A 25,616-nucleotide genomic window follows, 5' to 3' on the forward strand; every position below is an offset into this window, starting at 1 on the left:
TTATTAGTACTGAGCATTTAGTGTATATTTATAGATTTAGAATCACCTATATTTTAATAAGTTTTGTGATGAATATGTAAATTAAGTTCTACCTCCAATATTTGCTTACTAAAGCACAAAATAAATGTATTAAAAGTATAAACAATCTTTTATTTAACTACCTATTCTAAATTATATAAAACTTAACTCTTTATTGGCTAGCGTTAGCCTCTTTTTGTTCTGAAATCTCTAATTCTTTGGCTTTTTCTTCCTCTAATTTTTGTCTATTCCTCCACGCAGATATATAACTCGTTGGGTGTATGGGTAAGTAGCCTGCGAGGCCTAAAAGTTGAGCTGTAGGTGTGGAAAAGGTAACGCCATTGCCTATCCAATAACTTATTCTTTCGAAGTTCAGAGACACTAGTCTTTCGTTTTGTTCGTTAGGCATGGGATCGTAGGTGCCTAATTGTTCGATAACTGGTCGGCTTTGATGATTTCCGCTCTATAAAACAACAGTTTCGAGTTAAAAAGATGTAAGAATTCAACGGCAGGGTATGGTAATTTACCACAGCAACAACGATATGATAGAAGGGTCTGTTGGTACATCCTTTTCGTAGCAATCGAATTACTTTCGGTGCTTTTATAATAAAACCGCCTGTAACTCCTACTCCGCTGGCTGGAGGAAACAACATCTCGTCTCTGATTTCGTATTTTATTTTCGCAACCAAACTAAAAATATTTTTGAGGTTAAGGTCGCTCACTTCTTCCCCCCTTCCCCAGTCCCAGTCAAACGTCAATCCATCGTCAATCTTCTTTTGCCGGTAAAGTAGCAAGTAGCAAACGTTTCAAAAATTTCGAAATATAGCTCTATATAACCGAAATTTTTAATAAATAAAGTCGATTACAGATAGAAGTATTAATTTTATTTCAAGTTTTAAACAAAATTCTTTGTTTAATACTTAATAACGCGTTCTAAAGCGGTTTGAATTCGAATTTCGCGGGCAGGTAAACGTCAAACGGCGCCACCATTTTCGCAAAAGTCACGTGACCACATAGTGCGTTGCGGGACAGAAGTAATCAGGTACAGTTGTCGTTGTCCGCTTTATTTACGAAAATTTCCTAACTGGTAGGTGCGGTGCGAACCGAGACGGCCTAAATTTCGAATGCCGGTGCCCCCCGAGAGCCCTGTTTCTTCTGGCGCGCCACCGGTCAGTTCTAGTGAGGTTTTATCTTTAGATTCGGCAGTGCACACAAGGCTTTAACAAGCGTTGAAATGGCGTCGTCCCACATGGCGATGACGGGCGCGTTGCAGTGTTGCCGTCGATTCGCCGCCTCTCCTAACGTTTATTATTGTTTTTTGGCGATTAGAAAAGTGCCTTTATGGTCCTTTTTTCCGTCGATTCTGTTCGAAATTTAGACGTTTTCGTTCTTGCCGCATCGTTTCGTACTCTTTCCTATTGTCAAGATAGTGGTTGACATTGACATTGACAAGTTGTATTTTTTACAGTTTTTTCTTTATTTCAGATAGTTGTAAATAGACCCACTGTACATATTGTACAAAATAGAGATGAGCTCCACCGGTCGGACCACCTCTAAGGGTGGTAAGGGGGCGAAAGCTGATAAAACTCACAAATCAGACGGAGGTAAGCTTTTGCATTGTACACGATTTTTTTGTCTCGAAAGTTGACGCCTTTGTTTATCAGTTTGTGCCAAATAACTCCTTAAATATCTATGTTTCTTAGGTAAAGGTGGTGGAGATAAAGTACACAAAGAACAGTCTTCAAAGAATGAAGAGCTGAGCATGAAGGAAAAAGTTAAACAGTTGATCGAACTAACTAATCGGTCCGAAGAGGAAGTGTGCCTGGCTCTACACGAAAGTAATAATGACATAAACATAGCCATAAATATGTTGTATGAAGAAATGGCTATTGTAAGTATATAGTGTTTCTTTAAGTATAATATAAACGTGAATTTTGTGTGAATTTTAGGGGGAGTGGGAGACTAAAGATAAGAAGAAAAAGAAAAGACAGGCCTCGGCAAGCAAACAGGACAAAAAGGCTGAAGAAGGGTTAGGTGGGGACTCTTGGGACGATGAGACACCACCAAGGGGAAATAATGCAGGGGCCGGAGATGTAAAGGTATATTATTTATTTATTACAAGCTTAACAGAAATACATTCCAATTACAAAGCAGGTACAGATAATTACTAACAATATAAAAAGTCTCAATAGGGTGAATATGCCCGTAGTCAGATATATACCAGTGGTCAGACAAAACATATTTATTGGGAAATAATTAAAAACCCAATTCTGCTAATTTTTCCGTTTTGTTCTATAACATTTTCTTTGCCTAAATTGTCACCCTGAAACCGTTCCTAGTCAACAAGACTATTAAAGACAAATAAGCGAAGTTTGCAAAAAAATAGAACCAGAACTTGTTTTAACCAGAGAAATAAAAAAAATTGTTACCTGGATTGAAAAGTTAGCGGTTTGCGCATTTCCAATAAAAAAAGTGTTACTTAATACAGTTGAGAAAATTGTATCTAGAAGAAGAAAAATTGAAAGCGCTGTTTACTAATGGAATCATGGTTTTATGAACAACGTTGGTATCGTTTAAAGATGATTTTTTCATATAGATAAAACATACAACAAATTTGCTTTAAAATTATACATATAATAAATACGGGACTGTGCTGAATCAGCCAATCACAAAGTGTACAACTTCTGGTAACTACCCGGCCGGACACTGGCAAGCGCTGTCCGACTACTGACAAAACAGCACTCTTACCACTTTAAAAAATAATTAAAATCATTGATAGGTTTATGAAAAAAAAAAACGGTTTAACGTGAAGCCCAATAACCACACTATCTGTTTCATAAAATTTCATTGCCATGCCATCAGTAAAGGAAATTTAATCAACAATTTAAAGTCGAACTTTTCCTAAACTGTCCGACCACTGGCTAATTCACCCTATTCATTTATTTATTTGGTTGAACATAGCATTTCTCTGGTTTGCAGGAAAGGGGCGGCGACCGCCGATCCAAAGACACGAAACCTTCGGGCGGCCCCCCGCCCCGACGCAACCAGGACGGGCGGGGAGGCTGGAGGGGCGGCCGTGACCGAGACCGCGACCACAACGACGAGGGCGGCCGCGATAGGGACAGGGGCGGCGACAGAGACCAGCGTAGGGGCCAGAGGGGCACGGGAGGGCCTAGGGGTGGCGGGCGAGGACGAGGAGGTGGACGTGCGGGCGGCAGGTACCAGCCCAGGGGCGGCAGAGGAGGCTCCAGGGATGGAACGAGGGATTACAACAAACAGCCAATTGATACGTGGGACAGTTCGAACACGTGGGATAATAGTACGGTGGCGGCGGCGAATACGAATCACACGGGAACGGGTAAGTCGTAGATTTGTAGTACAATGTAAATAAAAACGTCTAAATTGTGCTATTTTTGAAAACTTTATCGTAAAACAATATTTGTAGTTTTTTTTAAATCATTTAAATATTACCTGTAAGTGCTTGTGATTTAAAGAAAATAACATTGTACTTACAGTTGTTATATAAAGAAATAATTCATACTGGTCGTTATGGAAAGGTTTTCTCAAATCTTATCTATATCTCTCTAATGATCTCTCTTCCTCCACCCCCTTTTTCAATCATATCTCGCTCATCAACTCTAATAAATCACCTCTCACTTTTTTTCTAATAATCTCTAATCATATCTATCTCTAATCTCTATCTATTTTTCTCTAATTCTCCTTTCATAATCATCGTTCTGTTTCTAATCATCTCTCTTTTTCTCTAATCATATATCCGTTTTGTCTAATCATCTCCCTACGACTCTAGTCATCTCTTTCTCCCTCTAAAAATTTTTACTATTTCTCTCTCTTATCATTTGTCTTTCTAATCATCGCTCCCTCTATTATATATTTGATCATCTCTCATATTAATAAACTTCATTAATTTATCCCTCGTTCATAAACTGTCCCTATATATCTCCTAATCATCTCTCATTTTCCCTCTAATCATCTCTCTTTCTCTAATAATCTAATCATTCTCTCCAATCCTTCCTTCATAATCTTCGTTCTGTTTCTAATCATCTCCCTCTCCATCATTCCTATCATTTCTGTCTCTAATCATCTTTCCCTTCTTAATAATCTCTCTCCCTAATCATCTCTTTCTCGTTCCCTCGTAATCATCTCTCTCCATTTCTCTCTAATCATCTCCCGCTTATCAACTCTCTAGTCATCTCTTTCTCTCTCTAAAAATTTGTTACTATTTCTCTCTCTTATAATTTGCCTTCCAAATCATCGCTCCCTCTCTAATCATCTCTCGTTGATAAACTCTCCTTTTCTCCTTTTGATAATCTCTCTATTTCTCTCTCTGATCATTGCTGTCTCCCTAAACATATCGTTCTCTAATCATAGCTTGTCAACTCTAATCTATCTCTCGCTTCGTAATCATCGTTCTCTCTCTAATCATCCCTCTCCCTGTAATCATTTCTATTCATTTCTCTCTCTATGTATGAGAGGGATTACATTTTTTCTATATCTTTATTCGGTATTATAGAATAGTTATAATTTTGTTAATTACAAGATTAAAGAAACTGTAGAGGGTTTAGAGTAATAATATATGGAATATGGATTAGATAAATAAATAGTTTTATCCTCTCTCCCTCTTTGCTACTTATTAATCCTCTCTAATCGCCCTTATGGAGTATTACACCTCTTTAAAACATCTATACCTTTTACGAATCCTAAGATCTTTTACCCTCTGTAGACGACTGGGATGATCTGCAAACGGACGAGTGGTCTACCGAAGAGTACACAGGTAGTCTGATGGAAACCAAAGTGTTCACTCCCAGCGTCCAGCCGAGTCTCAACGTTATCGAAGGATCTCAGGAACAGAGTCTGGAACCTAGTCTGCCAGTTCCGAGCCCGCCAGACGTTACAGCTGGCTACAGGTAGGTCGTTTGTACCGTTTTTTTTTCGTGTATTATCTATCCGTTTAAATTGAGAGAAGAACAACTAACGATTAAATTTGTCTTAAAATTTGTAAATAGTCAGGCTTTGGGACAGACCTACAACCAGACTGTCCAATTGCCCAGCCAGAGTCCGGTACAGCCGTTGGTGAACACTCTGACGCCCGCGCAGTCGCAGTACTTCTCGCAGTTGGCGCAGCAAAACAGCGACAGTCTGAACAAACAGTATTCCAACGCCACCTATCAGTCGCAGACAGGGTATGACACGAAATCAAACGTTCAACAGGTACGTTTATCAGTACTGTTTATAGGCTTGCTGCATTGTGGTTTGTTTGTTTAAAAACCGGTGATAAAACTATGCTCGCTACGGTAGTTGAACTCATCTAATTTTTTTTAACTGGAATAATAAATTATAATGCAAGTTAGACCTTCTGAAGATATCAAAATATTTACCTTTTTATTTTTTTGTTTAGAATTTCCACAAATTACACTTTCTAACACTTTTAGAATAATTATATACTAATTTTTCCGTTTACTCGTCATTTAAACCCGTGTATTTGTATGTGTTCGTTATTTACGAGTTCTCCGGCGGTGGCAGCACCGGCGGAGAATGCACCAAGCCTATATATTTTTTTAATAAGTTTTAAGGTTTCAATATTTAATAATATTTTATTACATTTTTTTGGTTTTTTTATAGGCTTATACACCTTCGACGCAGCCTTACAATAGCGCTGCGCAGCCTAGCTACGGCGCTGCCCCTTCGAATACCTACGCGAATAGCACTTACCAACCGGTAACTAACAGTTACGGGTCTCCTCCTGAGGCTCAGCCTGCTCAGCAATCGACCAGGACGAAAACTCAACGGGCTAGGGTACCGCCACCGTCAAAGGTAATTTTCAAAGGAGTTTTTTTTATAGAAAATATTTTTATATTTATTTTATTTTGCATATTTTAGATACCATCCAGTGCAGTAGAAATGCCAGGCGACTTAAACAGTAGCATAGGTTACCTGGACGTTCAATTCGGTGCTATGGACTTGATTGACAATTCGTTTGACTCGACGACTGCCTCAGATGTCAAGTACGGGTCGGAGAGTAACAGGAGGTAATATATATATTAAAAAAAAAATGACTTCACGGTAACCTTTGAAATTCTATTTATTGATAATTTCGTTCCTGGAAACTTTTTATTCTTCTGTTTCCATTTATGACAGCTTATTGTTCATTTTCCGTTTCAAAGGCTACTATAACGTTGCTTTTTTTTTCGAACGTGGGGTAAATTTTGTACTATTTTTTTTCAGTGGTAGCGGTTTGGATAGTTCGCCAGCCGGTCCGGGTACGTTAGATCTGGCAACGGCGCAGGCTAGTGCTAGCGCAGGCTTGGATGGATACAGTTCGAACAAGAGCGCGAATCAAAGCAGTATTAGCTCTACGTTGACGCAGAGCGTAAGTATTACATTTTTTAAATGAGTTATGGATATTTATAGTAATTTTTCTATTAAGCTTTTTAAACTTTGGAAACCAAAAGAAAATATGAAAAATTACTTAGTTTATATTTTTTGATTATTATTTCGTTATTCTAATGAACATATATATTACTTTACTGAAAAAAAAGAATGAAAATGAGTGGATTTACAGTAAAAAGTTAAAATTGGTATAATTTTTTTTATATAGTTCAAACAGTAATGGTTGAATACATAAAATTACTATTTATGTTTTATAGCCTGTCCAACGAGACATAGAAAATTTTGACAGACGACATCCAGGAAACTACAGAAAATACAATTTGTCTATGAATTATAATGATAGACTATAGATGCATATCTTAACCAATGATTGGTTAATTATATATTGGAGACAAAAAATTTGAATACCTTATTTTATATTTTTAGGCTATTTTACCAGTTTTTAGAAAATAAATTACTTCACTGAAATAATAACTAAAATTGGTAAATCTATATTAAACAAATTAAATTTGTATGGAAAAAATGTTTATACAGTTGAGACAAAAATGGTTGAATACATGCAATTACTATTTTTATGTTTTATTTGCAGGTTTTTTTTAATATTGTTTTTATAACTACCCTTTACCTTAAAACAGATTACTTTTGTGATAATTCAATTGTCTGTCATTTTAATTCACGGGCAAATTACATTTTCTGTCATTTTTTGAATGTCATCTGTCGAATTCTTGGTTGGACAAACTTTGGTTGGATTTTTTTATATTTTGTTATTTTAAACAAATTTTTATTCGAGAAATTAGTGTAAACAACTTAAACAAAGCTACATATACATGATGATACGATGACGAGAATGAGAACTACGTCCTCGAAGTTTGTTTTTGTATTGGGCAAGTTTTTTGCCCACTACAACATAAACGAACACTCTGTAGACGTTTTTCGTAGATTATTTTGGCAATCTGACTCAATTTCTCCATGAAAAACCCTAAATAAACACATGGAGTGAGGTTATAACGGTTTATTTCGTCTTTTATAGCTTTCAAATAGCGAGAGCATTCCTCAAACGTCCGAACACATGACGTACAACAACGCGACGACCAACAGGAGCCCTGCGCAAGTGTCAGTGACTCAAGGCGCTGTTCCTACGGTAACGGCGCCCTCTGGCTTAGATTTGAACAAGCAGGCGACCGATAATAGTCACTCCTACAGTTCGCAAGGTTCAAACTACAATTCCTACCAGTCCAAGGCCAATACCTACAGTACGTCGCCTTATAACTCGACTCAGGTAAGTCGTAGAGTCATAGAAAAAGAAAAATGTATGTAATACAGGGTGATTCATTGTTGATTAGGGTGGATAAAAAAATCGACTATTTTTTTTTACTTTATACTGTGAAAAAAAGGTTGATAGAAACCTCAAAAAAAATGCTCTCCATTTTAAGGCAGTTTTCTTTTTTATTATGAATTTTATAACTCGTTAACAAAAAATCATTATGATACGCGCAACTAATGGTTTTGTAGGAAATTCACTGCTCTACAAAAATGGTTTCTTATGATTAGTCAATTAAATTAACCTTTTAAAAGATATTCATCGTCAAACTTCAGTGCACAATAATTTTTGAACGGTTCTAATTTATTGAGTTTCGGGAAAATTTGTACAAATTTGAGTTTCTATGAACAAAGAAATGTTTTCTAGTTTTTTTTAGTCCTAAGCATGTTTAGGTACATCGAAACAAAAAATAATTGCATTTTTTCTAACTTCGAGTGAATGATTCATTAAATTTCGAGTAAATAACGTTTTTGCGACAAATTTAATATAAAAAGTATTGATCTAGAAGAAGAAAAAAAAAGTTTTATCAAAATGTTTTTTTTTTATTTAATTATCAATTGAGATATAATTGAACTGGAATTGTTACAATTAATTATTAATCAAAAACTGTTAAAATAATTGTGCATTGAAGTTTGATGATGAATATCGTCCCATTGCTGCCAAAAGTCACTAGAATAACTTACTTTTTATTACTTCCGAGAAAAATGCGTCCAAAGAAGAATTGCATTGCATAAAGATGTTATAGTTAGTAACTATTCGGTATTAAAATAAAACATAAATAGCCAGAAATCGTAGTTAATGACTTTTGCAATCGATTCTCCGATTCAAAACATAGTTAGTGATTGAATTTGGTTGTTCGGAAAAATGTTAGTAAATTTTGGCAGCAATAGGACGATATCTTTTAAACGGTGAATTTAATTGACTAATCATAAGTAACCATTTTTATAGAGAATTCATTTTCGTACAAATATATGAGACGAAATATTTTTTCCAAATAGTAGATACCGAGATATGAATTTTTCTGTCTAACAATAAGGAAAATATAGAAAACTGAGAGGCGGAGGACCTTCCTATTAAAATTAAGAGTTCATACTTGAAGAGAATTTTTTTGAGGTATAGAGCGAAAAAAAATTGTCGATTTTTTTGACTCCCCCTATTGTTGACCCTCAAAATTATTGAGCTTTTTACTCGTCAGGTGGCTATCTGCACTCTATTGGCATATAATTGTGCAGGAGCTTTAAATCTCCAAAAAAATTGTCTAAAACGGTGATACAGAGGATTCACGACTTTGTCAATGGCGTGTGTAATTTTAATTCACAAGTAAATTGTATTTTCTGTCGAAATCTTCCCGACTTGTTCTACAGACTTTATTTCTAGTTTTTTAAAGCCACAAAGGTATAAACAATATTTGACAGTTTTATAGTGATGATACGATGACGAGACTGAGCATACTCACCCCAAATTTGACGTCTAAGTTACTCGCGAGTTTTTTGTGAGTTTCTTTACAGACGACAGATTATCAGGGTGATTTTGCAGAGATGTTTCTATGGCATTCTGACATTTTTACAACAAATTTACCTTTTTCCTATCGTATTTACCTTTGAACTAATTTGTTTTTCTTAATTTTCCCTTTGACAGACGACGGCAAGTTCCTACGTCAACCCGGCCGCCAACTATGTAAATAACCAGGCCAGTTCTTACGCTGCGCAGAACGCCAACTCGTACCAGAACAGTTACTCGTCGTCTGCGTCGTATCAGAACGCGAGCCAGGGCAGTACCGGCTACCCTTCTGTGACGCAGGCGAATTCGTACCAGAGTTCGCAGAATTACCAGACGCCGAATCCGGTTTACGGAGCCAATAGCGGTAAGAACCACGAGAAATTTAATTTTTTATATATATATACAGGGTGTTTCATATTCGGTTTTCACCATCGGGATCTAGGGAACGGTAAGATACAGGGTGGCATCCGGAAACACCCTGGTTAAATTAAAATACTATTATTTTATATATATTATACTATATTTTTAAGCGAAAAAGTATACAGGGTGGTTCGAACTGTATTCCGGGAACTTTGGCAGCATATTCTGCAGATAAAAATAAGTAAAAAAGTTTGTATAAATGTATGTCCTAAAATGCTTAGTTTCGGAGATACAGGGTGTAAAAATTTCATTTTCAAATCAATTTTTTCCAAATAATTTCTGCAGTAACTTTAATATTTGGATGAAAATTGGTATCTAGTAGTTTTTTTTTTGACATGAGAAATTTGATTTTGATGTCAATATGACTCCTACTTATAGAGGGCGCCACCTACATATTTTTTAACTGGTTTGAAGACTAATAAACTTTCGTCCGTATCTATATAAAAAATATACATTTACGCCGTTTTTTACGTACAAAAGTGTCTTGGTAAAAATCGCTAAGAGTAATGGTTCTTGAGATATTTGGAATCGAAATTATCAATACCTGTCATCATTGACATAAATGAAACATGTTGACTAAATAGTTATTAGACTGAACTCATAAATTTGAAATGTTTTTGTGCCAAAAGTTCAACAGAAACTCTTTTATCGTCATTTTTTCGCAGAAAAATTTATGATTCATTTAAAAAAAATAAAAATTTCCCAAATTTATTATTTCAGTCAAATACTAATCTACTCAACGTGTTTATTTTTTGTCAATAATGACATGTATTGGCTATTTCCATTCTAAATATCTTGTGAACGGTTGGGATTTTTACCAAGAAACATTTTTTACGTAAAAAGTCACGGAAATGTATATTTTTTCACTCAGTAGTTTTATACAGGTACAGACGAAAAAGTTATTACTCTTCTAAACAGTTAAAACACATGTAGGTGGCGCCCGCTACAAATAGGAGTCGTCATATTGACATCAAAATCAAATTTATCATGCCAAAAAACTTCCAGACACCAATTTTCATCCAAATATTGACGTTAATTCAGGAACTATTTGGAAAAAATCGAAATAAAAATGAAACTTCTACACCCTGTATCTTTGAAATTGAGCATTTTTGGACATATATTTATAAGAACTTTTTTACTTACTTTTATCTGCAGAATATTCTGACGAAGTTTCCGGAATACAGTTCGGACCACCTTGTATAACGCGGTTCATTTGAACTACAGCAGGTAAAATTCCGGTTTGTATATCTTGGGTATCTACTATTTGTACAGCTTGGCTGTCTATTTGTATTCCCTGAGATAAGACCAATTTCTAAGACGGTACATTTGAACTACCGCAGGTCTGAGCAACAATTCAAACTACGGCGGCACGACGACCAGCCAGTACAACAGCTACGGCTCGACGACGAGCAATCACAAGCTGGGCAAAGAGAACTCGTACGACACTGGCAACAGTGCCTCCGCGAGTAGTACGGCGAACACGACGTCTAACAACGCCACTTCCGCAAGTACCCTGCCTCAGACCACGATTAGTTCCAGCAAATCGGCCGCGGCGTTAAGTAAGTGTGGTTATGTAAAAAAATCCTCTCCAAAAAAATCCTTTATGGGTATTTCGCCACTGCACTGCAAGAAAATCTACAAAATAAAATAGTTATATTTTGTACACACTAAACGGACACAGCTTGTCAGAAGTTATGTTTACAGTTATACAAATTTGCCTAACAAAGAAAAAAATGCTTAACGTTTCGGAAAGTTTATCTCTTTTCGTCGTCGGAAGCAAAAAAAAATAGAAAGAATAAAGAAAAGAAAACTATTTAAAATATTTAAATTCAACTATTCGAGAACACTTTACTCTTTTAAAACAGATACGTCTACAAGAAAACAAACAAAAAACAACGGTTTCTTGACAAGCAGTGTCCGTTTAGGTTTAACGCAGAAGTGTTTACAAAAAATAACTATTTTATTTTGTAGATCTCCTTGCAGTGCAGTGGCGAAATATCCATAAAGGATTTTTTTGGAGATACGTTATATTATTTGGCTGTACCCCTAGATTATAATATACAGGGTGGCCAATCGAAAACGTTCCGCAAGGCATAACAGCCAGGGTCTTATTTTTTTCGAAAAATCCAAAAACACGTCAATTTTGTTTGTGAGGGGGACAACTTTTGCCCCAAAAATGATTGCAAAATCTTCAACCTTCTAAGCGGGGGCGTCATCCCCCAACTTTTTTCAAATGGGAAGGGGGGTCAAGTGGCGTCTCAATGAAAAGGGCTTTCGATTCTCTATATTTCCCCACTTCGTTTTTAAAAATCGGTCGAGTCATTTTGAAAATATGAAAGATTGAAATTTGAAAAGTACTTTTTGCAAAAAACGCATAAATTGAATTAATTAAAAAACTTATCTTATTAATGAAGCAAATGCTGAAAATGTTGCCCGTCAACCTCCATACATTAAAGCAAATTATTTTCAATCCGTCCTAGAACATTCTGAAGAACTTGCGGGGTCACTTCGCGACAAACATCAATAATTCGTCTTCGCAGCTCTTCTAATGAGGCGGGTGGAGTGCTATACACTTTACTTTTTATGTGTCCCCATAGAAAAAAGTCTAAAGGAGTCAAGTCGGGTGACCGGGGAGGCCACTCAATTGCACCCCTTCGTCTTATCCACCGAACGGGAAAGTTATTGTTTAAATAATTACGCACATTTTGAGAGTAATGTGGAGGTGCACCGTCTTGTTCAAATATTAGTTCTGCTTCAACGTATCCAGGATTGTTCTCTATGATGTCAGTTAGGGCTGGGTCGATGGTATTTTCCAGTAAATCCAAGTACATATCACCTGTTAGATTTCCAGGAAGAAAAAAAGGACTCACAATAGAATTTCTAAAAATACCAGCCCACACTTTCAATTTCTGAGGGTTTTGGGTGTGCACCTCATGAAAAACCCTGGGGTTGTCCTCAGCCCAGTACCGACAGTTGTGCCGATTAACTACACCGTTCAAAAAGAAAGTACACTCTACCTAACCTGATCGTTCAGCCTTGTGGCAAGTGAAAAAATGCGTAAACATCTAGAAATAATAAGAAAAAACGGCAAATTGGTCGAAGGAATTTATCCTTATCATTTACTCTGATACATGTTTAAATAAACTTTTCAAATTTCAATCCTTCATATTTTCTCAATGACTCGACCGATTTTCAAAAACGAAACGGGAAAGTATAGAGAATAGACAGCCCTTTTCATTGCGGTACCACTTGACCCCCCTTCCCATTTGAAAAAAAATGGGGGATGACACCCCCGCTTAGAGGGTTGAAGATTTTGCAATCATTTTTGGGGCAAAAGTTGTCCCCCTCACAAACAAAATTGACGTGTTTTTGAATATTCTGAAAAAAAAATTACCCTGGCCGTTATGCCTTGCGGAACGTTTTCGATGGGCCACCCTGTATATTATATGTATAGATGGATTATATACTAATAAATGAGTGGTTCAGAAGTGAACTGGATCAAGTCCTTGCAGATAATTATTGAGAAATATTTTTTTAGCTCTAAACTTTAGCACGTGTGTTAAATTTTATGGATTTGATCCAGTTCACTTTTGAAAGGAATCAACAGAATATTCAGAAACAAAACAGAAACAGGCTATAGCTGCTTAATGTGTGAAGTATGACTTGATTCATTTTTCTACTGACAAAAACAATATTTTATAAACGTATAAAAACGATTATCTTAAAATAGTAGGAAATTGGACTTGATCCGTTTTAATTCTGACCACTCCAAATAATGATGAGACGATGACGAGACTGAGCGATTTCATCCTAATTTGACGTCTAGATAGAATAACAAGTCTTTTGTGATTCTCTCTTACAGACGACAATATCAGGGTGATGTTGCAGAGATGTTTTTTGGCATTCTGACTTTTATATATTACACGAAACACGTTTATTTTTCGTATATTAACAGGAATATGACGCGATGTTTATTTTTTTTATTACAGATAAGAATTCTTCGAACAACGTGGTATCGAATATCCCCCCCGGAGTGACGCCTGTGATGAGCACGCCCTACATTATGGGACAAGTGCCCTACTTTCAGCAACCCGTGTATTCCTACGAGGATATGCAACTGTTGCAACAGAGGCTGCCTCATATGGTGAGTACTTTAGGGTTCTGCTCTAACATGCGTTCATTCATTATTATCTGGGCTTTCTAATAATCTTGATCTGTTCTGTTATTTTTTTTGTCTGGGGAATTTACTAAAAAAAATGTGTTTTGGAAAAAGTTACTATGGAAAGACTATGGGTAAAAGTTATAGATGTAATTGGACCACTTTTTCTGTATACAGTATACTGTTTCAAAGAAGTTTTCCATATTGAGTTTTTATTTTTATTATATTTAATTATACAGGGCGAATCAAGTTATTTTTGCTTTAACATTGCCGTTTCTTAAATAGACCGACATAAAAAGAACTTTTTTGACACTTTTATTATTTTTAGAATTTAGTTTTTTGATGGATCTACCTAACAAAAACTTTTCTTACAAAGTACAAGAAGCTTTTTTCCTAAATATTGTTAAAGTGTCATAGTATGCAGTTAAATTCTGATAACTCCCCCCCCAAAAAACACGTAAATAATATGTATTTTTAATATATTTAAGTAATTTATTTAACTATATTCAAAAACTTGTATTACTACGTCATTGTATTAATACTCACGTATAATCAGAATTTGACAGCGCTTCTTTGTTTATTCATAATTTTAACTGTGTGCTTTTTATTGTTAAAATTGGCAGTTTTTTTCGATTATATTTAAATGAATTCGCAATAAGAATTAGTTCATATGCTCCATAAAAATCGGAAAAAACTGTCCTTAGATGGGATTAGGGATGTATGATACTATCGATTCTTTAACATCGATACTTTCATTTTTGTATCGATATTTTTTAAATAGGCACAAATCACATTTATGTGGTTTTTTGTTTTTTATCATTATCGATAGTGTCGTACATCTCTAATGGGGATATAGTGGCTCCCATAATGCATATAACACCATTTCACTCGCTTAGTATTATCAAAATGACTACTAACCCAAACCTAAGTTCCCTTTTCGCAATAGATAACATGATCCTTTCTGTTCTTGTTTTGGTGCACTCTGTATAACAAGCTCGAAATAGTTTTTGCTTATAGATGAACGGCAGTAAGCATGTGTTCTAATAATAAAAATGCTTATATCGGGTGTAGTATTGGAATTTTAAACAAAAATAATATTGTCATTTTGATTGAATCTTTGAGGGATTTTAGCGGGGTAGCCTACATATAAATAGAATTTTTGAAGTACCTTAGTGACTTTCTTTGTTGCTTTATTATGACGAGTGTTATCACTACTTGTTTCCTCTGTGAAATTTTTCAAAAACTTTATCAAAATATTAATATTCTGCAAAAATCAGCTCAATGTCAGTAAATCTTAGAAATGTTCCAATCGAAATGTCACGCACGTAATTGTAAATTTTTGGGTCATATGAACTACTAGTAGTGTTTATCATGTAATTTAGACTTCTATGAATTCTAAAACGACTAGTTCTGACACAAAAATTGTTACAAGTAGACCTGGGAACGTGAACTACAATAATTGTTATATTCATTTGAACTACTATTGTTTATATTTAATAGTTCAGAGGGCTATAAGTTCAACTACCAAAATGTGTGAGATGACAGTTATTTCAACTGATATTTGACTTTGAGGTCTGTCTATTTGAACTACTCATTTTATACAAAATTTTTGTGATGGTTTTTGGTAATGTCATAATTAAGTAACACAGAAAGTTTCAAAAGTAATTCAGTAATTCTACACATCTGTAGGCTAGCCCCCAGCCTACATTTAACAACTTTCTATAATTTTAAATAATACCAATCACCGAACTCCCTCAAAGTTCTACCTCCATTTTTCTCTCTCTCTAACCGAGTGAAGCCGGCGTGTCATGTGTATTTCCTGTCTCACTCTCTAGACCACTCCTTACTTCGACATGGGTTACCAGACGCCGACGACGCTGGCCGCCGTGCGTGGCGACCCCACCGGAGCCCTTGGCGCCTACTCCACCATCTCGGCGGACGGACGCTACGCCACAGCGCAGGCGCAAGCCACCGGCGCGGGAGGACGAGGCGAGGGAAACACGTCGCCGGTGCCGAGCAGCACGCTGGCCGCTGCCGTGCAAAGCCAGCAAGCCTCCACGCTCACCGCGCAGCAGGGCCATCAAGGTCAGCCTATACTAGCGGCGGGAACGGGGCCGCCGTACTTCTTCGCCACGGCGTTCAATCCTCTGGCGGCGGCGCCGAATTACGCGCAGTTCGGAACGATGTACACGGTAAGTACGCTAGAACTACTGGTGTAGTTTGGTATTCAGGAGTTGTTTTTATTAAGAAATTGATTGTTTTCGTATGAAATCGTTAATTTTACACTGGTAAATATGAACTACTAATTTTCTTTATTAGGTTATTCGAACTACTAGTGTTTATAATATAATTTAGGGTCTTATAAATGCTATAAGGCTAGTTCTGACACAAAAATTGTTACAAGTAGACTGGGACATATGAACTATAATAATTGTTATTTATTCGATTGAACTACTAGTGTTTATATTTTAACAGTTTAGAGGGATATTTTAGTTGATCTATCTAAATGTGTTAGATGACAGATATTTTAACTGATATTTGACTTTAAAGTCTGTCCATTTGAACTACTCACTTTACGCAAAATTTTCGTTGTTTTTTAGCAATTGCCTGCAGTTACGAACGCGCACGGGTCGAGTACCAGCAGTCAGTACGGTCCAAAACCGGCGACTTATGGTTCAGCAAGTTACGGTGCTTATGATGCTCTAGGGCAGTCAGCGCAAGACTATGCTAAAGGTAAGAGATTCATTTTAAACTGGACTAAAAGCGCTGTAATTAATTTTTTTAATAAATATTCTATGTAAAATATATTTTAAAATGATGATAAAGATGACGAGACTGAGCTTAGAAATCTCATGAATCTTTGCGGATACGTTCAAGTTTTTTGTAGCGTTTCTAACGGGGATTTAAAAGAGAATTCTAAGCGTAGATGTTTCCGGCAAGCTGACAAAATTAACCTAGCTTTGGACGTTTTAGTTGACGCTTATTTTTGAGAATATAAAAACGTTTAATATTTTTTTTCTAGGTGGATATAACGTTGGTGCTGCTGCCGCGGCTGCAGCTGCTCAACAAGTTCAGAAAGGCCAAGGGAACTCCACGACGGGGGGCTCGGGGGCCAATGATCTGAGCGCGATGTACGGAAAGCCCCACGCGGCCATAGGCAAAGTTAATGTAAGTTATACTACCAGTTAAGACAATTATTTAAGAAATCCTTTGTTATTTAAGCAATTTTTCCCTTTTCTAGTCGTACGAGAAACAGAGTTTCCACTCTGGCACGCCGCCTCCCTTCACGGGGGCCCTGCACGGCAGCCAGAACGCGGGCCTAGCGCCCAGCGGTACGGGCTATGCCCCACAAGTGTATATTCCGGCTATGGCGCCTCAGCATCACTCCACGATGGCCATGCACCAGCCCTTGCATCAGGTAAGGGGGCGATGTGGGTGTAAATCGGAATTTAAAGTCTTAAAGTGGGTCACAGACGATACGGCGTTTCGGACGATAAGTTGTGCAGCCACATGTAAAATGCTCGAAAAAACGAACAAGAATAAACGAGTAATGTAGAGCATTTACACAACCAAAAATAGATACAGCATGTTTTGTCCTCTGTGGTCCATTTTAGACTAAAAAAACAAATAATTCAAGTTTTATTACTATTAAAATGATATTGATATGTAATATACATTTTTCGTAGATAGTTGTTAAATGTTATTAATTTAAGATTATACCGTATGATTGAAAAAAGAAACAGCGTCAAAAAACGGCTGGGGAATGACAATTAATATTTTTACTCAATAACAACCTTCTTAGGGCCAAGTCATGACGTTTAGGGCTCAAACTCGCCAAAATTATTATAGATTGTTATTCCACAGCTGTCTTTGACGGCCTATTTTTTCGATCGCATGGTAGTTATTAAACAACTTGGTCATTTTTTATTTCTTATCTTTCTTTTATATTATTACAGCATGGTTCATGTGCATGTATGTCATACGTGAAAGTTTAAAATTTCTTGGATTTTTCGTTAGGTTAATGAAGGTTTAAAAAAATCGGGTCATATGAACTACTTTAGTCTTTCCAATGTTCTTTATATCTTAAAATACTAAAAAGGCATGCTTTTAGTCTCATTGTTTAACTTTATATGGTTTAGTCGGTTTTTCTTGAATATATTTATTTATTTTTTCGAGAAATACGTTTAATAGATGCATGGTTTCTTCCCTGCTACGATATACACCAGTCTGGTTCGTTTTTGATTAAAAAAAAAACATATAGGGATCGACACGATAGATATTATTATTTCTAAGGTCACTACGACACCGTTTTATTTTTCAGTTTATACAGGTAATTTACTCTACATGCACTGGGTGTTTTAATAACAGTAATTTCAAAATTAACTAACATTTTATTCTTTACTGGTGTATATCAATGTTAGGATCTCTCTTTTTTTTTAGTTACACTTAGATTTTCTTTTGCTTGTAGATGGATGTGAGGCACCAAGGCAGACGCGTGGTAAGTGACATATTATGACGCGCTGCACTAGCTTATCATTCCCATTCTCATCCTTTGATACTAACCTTAGACTGTTCGCCAAGTTTATCAATCCACGTTAAAGCTTGAACATCCGAAAGAGTCTGTAAAAATGCCTAAAGTCGAACTGTCCAACGATTCAGGGTAGATTTTAGCAGAGGACATCAAAAAAACAATAGAATATTCAATTTATCTAGTACCTCGATTTAAGTAAGAACAATCTTTGGATTGTCATAGGGTTTTTAACAGGATACTGTTTTCGCAATGGATACTACTACTACTCAGTAGATTGAAGCTAAGAAACAACGACAAAATGATGAGTTATAAGTCATTAAAGGAGGACACAATAGATCTGTAAGGTCCCGGTTCTTTGTACTAGGCAACAATAAGTCTTTGGTAAAGTTATTAGATTTTTTGAAAAGAATATGACTACATATTACCTGTAAAGGTCCCAGCGGAATAGACCATCTTATAAAATCTGTCTACTATTATTTGAGATCGAGGGGCAAACCGCTGCCAAAGATGGTGTACAATAAACACCAATTTTGGGAAAAAAAGTACCAAAAATACCAAATTATTTCCAAAAAATACCAAATTAGTACCAAAGTCTGTCTTAAGCAACATGTTTAAAAATTTGTTTGCTGGCATTGATTCTGGCCTCGATTCCGGCTTATTCTCATCAGGTTCATTCTCGGGTTCATTTAGACAAACCATCATCGTTTCCTTAAGAGCTTTCTATATTTCTCCATTTTCCTTAAGAGTAGAATTTATTTTCTCTAATATCGAAATTAAGTTGGTTATAAGAGGTTGATTATACTGAAACTTTTCAATTTTTCTTTTTTTCCTTTGCGAGCGGCTGTATTTTGTAGACATCCAAATTGAATTATTGCTTGTTGACGGTAAGGTTTAAGCGGCAGCTGATAATGGTAGTAAAGGGGTAACATCGGGGAGATAATTATTATTGCTTGTGGATGGTATGGCTAAAGTGGCGGCTGATAAGGGTAGTTCCGAGGCTCGTTTAGTTGGGGGGATAATTACGCAGTCTAGTATTTTTACATTAGGATTTCTTTGATTACAGGGAGCTTCACATATTAGATTAGGGGGTACAATTTTGCTACATGAGGGTTTGCATGCCTCTGTAATTTCCTCGGTATTTTCCGTTGAAGGCTCGGTAGAAGGCTTTTTTAGAAATGAAGTTATTTTTGGTTGTGCCTCAGAGGTATTTGAAGAATTATTGCTTACCTCGAATTTAACACTGCGATTATTACTAATTTTTGGTATAAATAATTTATTTGTTATTATTAATAATTAAGTGTAGTTAATTAAGTAATTATAAGTTAAGTGTTTGAAAATTTGAGCTTACCCAGCGTACCTTTGTAACTCTTGTTTTTGTGGTTTTTGTAGAAGGATGATATTTTATTTGTAAAGTTACTTGGCTTTTTACAAAAGCAGGTTATTTTGCATATTAAAATCGATCCCGAAATCGAGTTTGTCCCGAAGTTTGCAGTAGAATTTGGAAGTAAAATTGATGTGCTAAAAATAATGTTATATCTATTGTTACTATATTATTTTTTTGGGTATAATCAGTTTCCAAAACATGTAGAGTGGTATCTTCTGAAAGACTTCCAGAACTAAACGATTTCGTCAAAGCACCTTTAGATTCCAGATATTTTTCAGTATTAGCTTTAGATGTACTTGGGGCTAGAAATATAGATATTTTTCAGAATTAGCTTTAGATGCAAATGGGCTTTGATGCAATCAGCTTCCCGGCCTTCGTCACCACGTGCGTCTAATCCAGCGTTGCCAGATGTCCAACAAAATACCAGTTTAATACCAAATAAAACCAGTTTAATATAATACCAAATAATACCAGTATTTATTACCAAGCGCTTGTACAATAAATACCACCAGGGGTTTGCCCCTCGTTTGAGATATAGTTTCCCTCAAATATCTTATTTCTCAAAAAATTATGAATTCTGGAATTGTTGTTAATCAGGCTTTTAACCTGGAATTGATAAACTGGGTCTTACTTAGTGTAGATTGTGCCTTCGGCTTGTTGTGTACGTTCTGTGATGTTTGTTTTTGGTTTGGTTTGGTAGTAGTTTGTTGTTTTTAGTTTTTACCATTTGTAAATGTGTGTTTGGTTTGTTAACATCTAATAGCTTGAATAATAAGTGATATGAGTGATATGTATACTAAGCAATTTTTTTTCATTGAAATAATTTAATTACAAAGATTTTCTTATTTTTAACAAAAAATACTGGGGGTAAGATCGAAAAAAAAACGGCGTCAAGGACGGCTGGGGGAATGACAATCGATGATAATTTTTGCGAGGTTAAGCCCTAGATGTCATTTACTTACTGTCAGGTTGTAATTTATTTTTATATTGAGTAAAAATGATTTTTAAACGGTGTAGTTTAAAATTCGCGTAAAAAAAGGTGTGTCTGAAAATTCATCATTTTTAATCTTTCAATAATTAGGGTTAATTTTTGACAATCTTTATGTGAATTTTTAGTAAAGTTACAAAACAATTTTCTTCAAAAGAATTTCCGATGCATGTGATCAATTGTGAGTGACAAGTGATGGCGACAGCGCTGCCAGATTGTGATGGATTTATGAAATAAATTTTATGAAATAAATCTTAATGTAAAATTGGGAAACAATATATTTATTATATAATTTTTTAAAGATTTTTACGTTTTATTTTTAATTTAATAATTAATGTATTTATTAACAGTAGCACAATTTCAAAAAATGCAATACAAAACTCGAAAATTTAGTTCTTAAAAGAACTGTTTGTGCTTAAAAGTACGACTTAAAAATACTATGAAAATCACCAAAAAACGAGAACTACTCCCAAAGATTCAACAACACGATTTTATACAAAATAGTCACTGACATTATGATAATTGTCAAATAATAAACGACAACATTGCTGCTCGCGAACATGGCGATAATAAAAATCGCTTTAAACTAATTTTTGCAGCTTTAATCTAAACAAAATATCTGTTAAAATCATTTGCTCTATAAAGTAAAATGAAGGGCTGCTCGGTATCTTAAATTATACAACCAATTTAAACATTTTTGCCAAAATTTCTTTTGGTTAAGTTTATAGGCTTTAGTCTCAATTGCGATATGATTGATGACGTGCATCGGAAAATGTTTTGCGATTACCTTAGATGACGTCTAGAGATTGACCTCGCCAAATTTATTATCGACTGTCCTTCTCCAGCCATCTTTGACGCCGTTTTTCTTCAGTTTTACGATATTATCTGGTCAAATCAAACAGTAAATAATCACACGGTTTGTTTAGATTTTAGTTCTACATGTTGGGCCAAAAAATGTATTTTTACTACATATATTTCTTTATAAAAAAGAAAAATAAAAAATATCTTTTTTATCTGTTCTAGGATTCTGGTAACTCAGCTGGTCAACGCTCGCAGGGTTCCAACCAGGCCAAGTCCGGTTCCAAGCAGACCTACGGCACATCCTACTGGAACCAGAACTAACCCAACAAAATTCATTGAGTAAACCGCGCAGAATTCCTACAAAGAATCGAACGCAGAGGGCGCAGCAGCTGTACGCGTTTACTTTCTCTTCTTTTTTTAATATCGTCCACACATCTACCCTCCCCCCAAATGATACGTCAAAAAAACGTCAACAAACAACAAGTAATTTAGCCTTGACTACTATATATCGTTTTTAAGTTTTTATTATTAATAATTATTATTATTTAGCTAGTTGATAAATTAGATTAAAGCGATTAATTGATTATTGATTGTATTTTATACCTATTATTATCATTCGTAGAATACCATGAGTTTGTCCCGTGTAGTGGCGTTTTTATATTTATTTTATTTTTTTTATTATTATTTTCTCTTTGTTTTTTTTTGTATCTACCGTGTGTCTCAATGTTCTGTTCCAATAAAATAACTCGGTTATATAAATTTTGGAACTGTGATATTGGGACATCCTGTATAATTACTGTACTTCGTCAGGGTTTTTTTTATTAGCTATCCCTAACAAAGAATCGTGTATTTTCGTTTATTTTTTTGCTTGTTTAGAATTTGACATTTTGGTTTGATAGTTCCAACAGGGTTGTGTGCAATTCGTTTTGTGCAATCCCTTTAAATCAAAATGCACCAGAATTCCTAATCTTATTTTGTTTATTATTTTTTTTTAATCGCTCTATATGATACGTCGATAGCTAGCTATAATATATACATTGTGATACATAAAAACTATCTGATGAGTTTTTTTTAATTTGTTTTCTTAAAAAAAAATATAGTAATAAATCTAATCAAAAAAATCTTAAAAAAATATAATTTGTCGTAGTAGACGTCTTGAATAAATCTCACTACTCTCGGGAACTTTTTTGTGCTACACTGTATATATTACCTGCATATACAGTTCAATTTTGAAACCTTGACTCGTCCACTTAGTAAATAAAAAACTATGAAAATGAGTTGTGGCACAGTTAGGTTGAATCGCTCTGTATATCCTTCAAATATCGTGCGATTTAAAAAAAACGATGTCATAGGATGCGTAGAAATAAGTATATCTAGACACAAAAAGCTTCAAAAATTCTTGATTTTGTTTAAAAACTTTATAGAATAAATCACTTTTAAACACTTAAAACCAAAATATATTAAAGCCAGGAACGAAAATATCATTTCTATGCCTGACATGACATCGTTTTTTTTTAAACCATACGGTATTTTAGCTTATTGGAAGAAAAAAAAAACAGAAAATATTCGCGTGTAGCAGTCAAATCAGCGTTATATAAAGTCAATTTTACGTAGAAAAAAAAAAGGAATTCATTTTGGTTATTGTATATCGAAAAATTTAATAGGGTACTACAACTTAAAAAAAAATAAATTAAATTTGTTCCTCAGTTTTTTGAGGCCCTTATACACATTTTTTTATAAATTCTCTCTAAAGTACCACAAGTGTAAATATACAGCTTTAATAAATCTAGAAATTTTTGAAAATTTGAAAAAAAAACATGGAGGACTGACGTTACTGACATAATCATCCTCCTGCGCTATGTAACTAGACCCTGCCTATCTGTATACCGGGCGTCTCAAAGAAATAAGTTAATTTCCTTGCGACACCCTGTATATACATAAAATGAAAAAACTATATAGATTAATATTAGGAAGAAAAAAAAACGAAAATGTGAGCAGAATATATGGTAAAATAAGTAAAAATATTGGAGGTTAAGAAAATTGACTTACCCCCTATGTAATACGCGCGATGTATATGTGTGACTGACTCTCCCGAGGTGGCTCTCGCTTACACCCAGTAGCGTGACAAAAGTCTGTTCTTTTCGGTAAATTTTTTAACTGAAAAGTTAGTTTTGTCTCAGAGGGTTGGTAGACTTGTAAGACGACACGTTAAGGGTCGCAGGTTAACCAACCCGATAAAAACAAAAAATATTCTTCAAAATTAGGGTGAGACTGCGAGAGCGCTTCCCGAGCTTTTATTTTACATTTAGATAGACGATGAACTAAATTATCTTGTGTACCTATTTACTAATTTGTATAAATACCCCCCACGATTATTGTAGACACTGTATATCTGTAGTTTTGTTTTGTATTTGCTGAATAATAACTTAATGATGAAACATTTGAGAAAATACACATGGATACATCTTCTTTGAGTCGAGTTTTATTTTTTACCTTTGTGTAGTGCCGGTAGCCGCAGTAGTTCTAATGTACCATGCCCTTGATGACGTCGATATAAGCTCAAACTTCCATTGTTCTTTGTACAACTCTTATAACGCCCTGTACAGGGTGAGTCAACGATAAAGTCCATTATTTCATTGGATTTACAAAAATATGTTAAAGAGAAAAGTTAAAGGGAAGGTTTTTACAAGGGGGAACGACGTGAACAAGGGACGACATTTTAAAATTATTGCCGAATATACAGGCTGCTTCAAAAAAGCGTAGCGGATATAATATGCTTTCTTAAGCGAAACATATATTCTGCCTAAAATTCTATAACTTTTCTATGTATAATGTTTGGTTTGATGGTTGTGATGTTATATTTTGTTTAAACCAATGTAGATTTCGGTATTGTAAAAAACTATCAGTGACGTTATTGTTTCTGAAGTTAGAGTACTTAAATTTGGTAGGAGAGACGAAGAAAAATATATTTGTATCTTGTATACCGGGTGGTCCGAATTGTATTCCGGAAACTTCGGCAGCATATTCTGCAGATAAAAATATGTAAAAAAGTTCGTATAAATGTATGTCCTAAAATGCTTAGTTTCGGAGATACAGGGTGTTGAAGTTTCATTTTTATATCGATTTTTTCCAAATGATTTATGAAGTAACGTCAATATTTGGATGAAAATTGGTATCTGGGAGTTTTTTCACTTGGGAAATTTGATTTTGATGTCAATATGACTCCTACTTATAGAGGGCGCCACCTACATATTTTTTAACTGGTTTGAAGAGTAATAACTTTTCGTCTGTACCTGTATAAAACTACTGAATAAAAAAATATACATTTACGATTCTTTTTACGTAAAAAAGGTCTTTTGGTAAAAATCGCTACGAGTAATGGTTTTCGAGATATTTGGAATCGAAATTATCAATATCTGTCATCACTGACATAAATTAAACATGTTGACTAAATAGTTATTAGACTGAGATCATAAATTTGAAATGTTTTGTACCAAAAGTTCAACAACTGTTTTATCATCATTTTTTTGCAGAAAAAATATGATTAATTTAAAAAAATGAAAATTTCCCAAATTTATTATTTCAGCGAAATAACTACCTACTCAACGTGTTTATTTTTCGTCAATAATGGCATGTATTGACTATTTCCATTCTAAATATCTTGAGAACGGTTGCTCGTAGCGATTTTCACAAAGAGATCTTTTTTTAGGTAAAAAATCCCAGAGATGTATATTTTTTGCCTCGGTAGTTTTATACAGGTACGGACAAAAAGTTATTACGCTTCAAAACAGTTAAAACGCATGTAGGTGGCGCCCTCTACCAGTAGGAGTCATATTGACATCAAAATCAAATTTCTCATGTCAAAAAACTCCCAGACACCAATTTTCATCTTAATATTGACGTTACTTCAGAAATTATTTGGAAAAAATCGAAATAAAAATGAAATTTCTACGCCCTGTATCTCTGAAACTAAGCATTTGAGGACATACATTTATAAGAACTTTTTTACCTGCAGAATATGCTACCGAAGTTTCCGGAATACAATTCGGACCACCCTGTATATATAAAGATATTCGAATTAGATGC

At 35.0% G+C, this 25,616-nt stretch overlaps 2 protein-coding genes across 5 annotated transcripts; one reads left to right on the forward strand and one right to left on the reverse strand.

Moving 5' to 3' along the window:
* Positions 1-129: 129 nt before the first annotated feature.
* LOC115884880 (probable 28S ribosomal protein S16, mitochondrial) lies at positions 130-782 on the reverse strand. Its single transcript, XM_030903592.1, has 2 exons — positions 546-782; positions 130-481 (listed from the first exon to the last, which is right to left on the reverse strand). Exons 1-2 carry the CDS (start codon positions 669-671, stop codon positions 191-193), a joined length of 417 nt encoding a protein of 138 aa, XP_030759452.1. The 5' UTR covers positions 672-782; the 3' UTR covers positions 130-190.
* Positions 783-1,016: 234 nt separating this feature from the next.
* Positions 1,017-24,001, forward strand: LOC115884877 (protein lingerer). Of its 4 annotated transcripts, none has more exons than XM_030903585.1 (20): positions 1,017-1,060; positions 1,504-1,622; positions 1,722-1,909; positions 1,968-2,117; positions 2,998-3,376; positions 4,760-4,943; positions 5,043-5,247; positions 5,659-5,850; positions 5,917-6,065; positions 6,262-6,406; positions 7,457-7,705; positions 9,386-9,611; positions 11,008-11,226; positions 13,657-13,811; positions 15,662-16,018; positions 16,427-16,559; positions 16,849-16,994; positions 17,068-17,244; positions 18,295-18,324; positions 21,753-24,001. In XM_030903585.1, the coding sequence occupies exons 2-20, from the start codon at positions 1,547-1,549 to the stop codon at positions 21,849-21,851; spliced, it is 3,459 nt and encodes a 1,152-aa protein (XP_030759445.1). In that variant the 5' UTR covers positions 1,017-1,060; positions 1,504-1,546; the 3' UTR covers positions 21,852-24,001. The 4 variants fall into 4 exon arrangements, with proteins under 4 accessions (XP_030759445.1, XP_030759444.1, XP_030759447.1 ...); XM_030903584.1 differs by having other exon boundaries at positions 1,042-1,105; XM_030903587.1 differs by having other exon boundaries at positions 1,042-1,105; positions 15,692-16,018.
* The last annotated feature ends 1,615 nt before the right edge of the window (positions 24,002-25,616 follow it).

The sequence above is a fragment of the Sitophilus oryzae genome, unplaced genomic scaffold (genome assembly GCF_002938485.1).
Source record: "Sitophilus oryzae breed Bouriz unplaced genomic scaffold, Soryzae_2.0 scaffold_358_pilon_pilon, whole genome shotgun sequence".
Lineage (NCBI taxonomy): Eukaryota > Metazoa > Arthropoda > Insecta > Coleoptera > Curculionidae > Sitophilus > Sitophilus oryzae.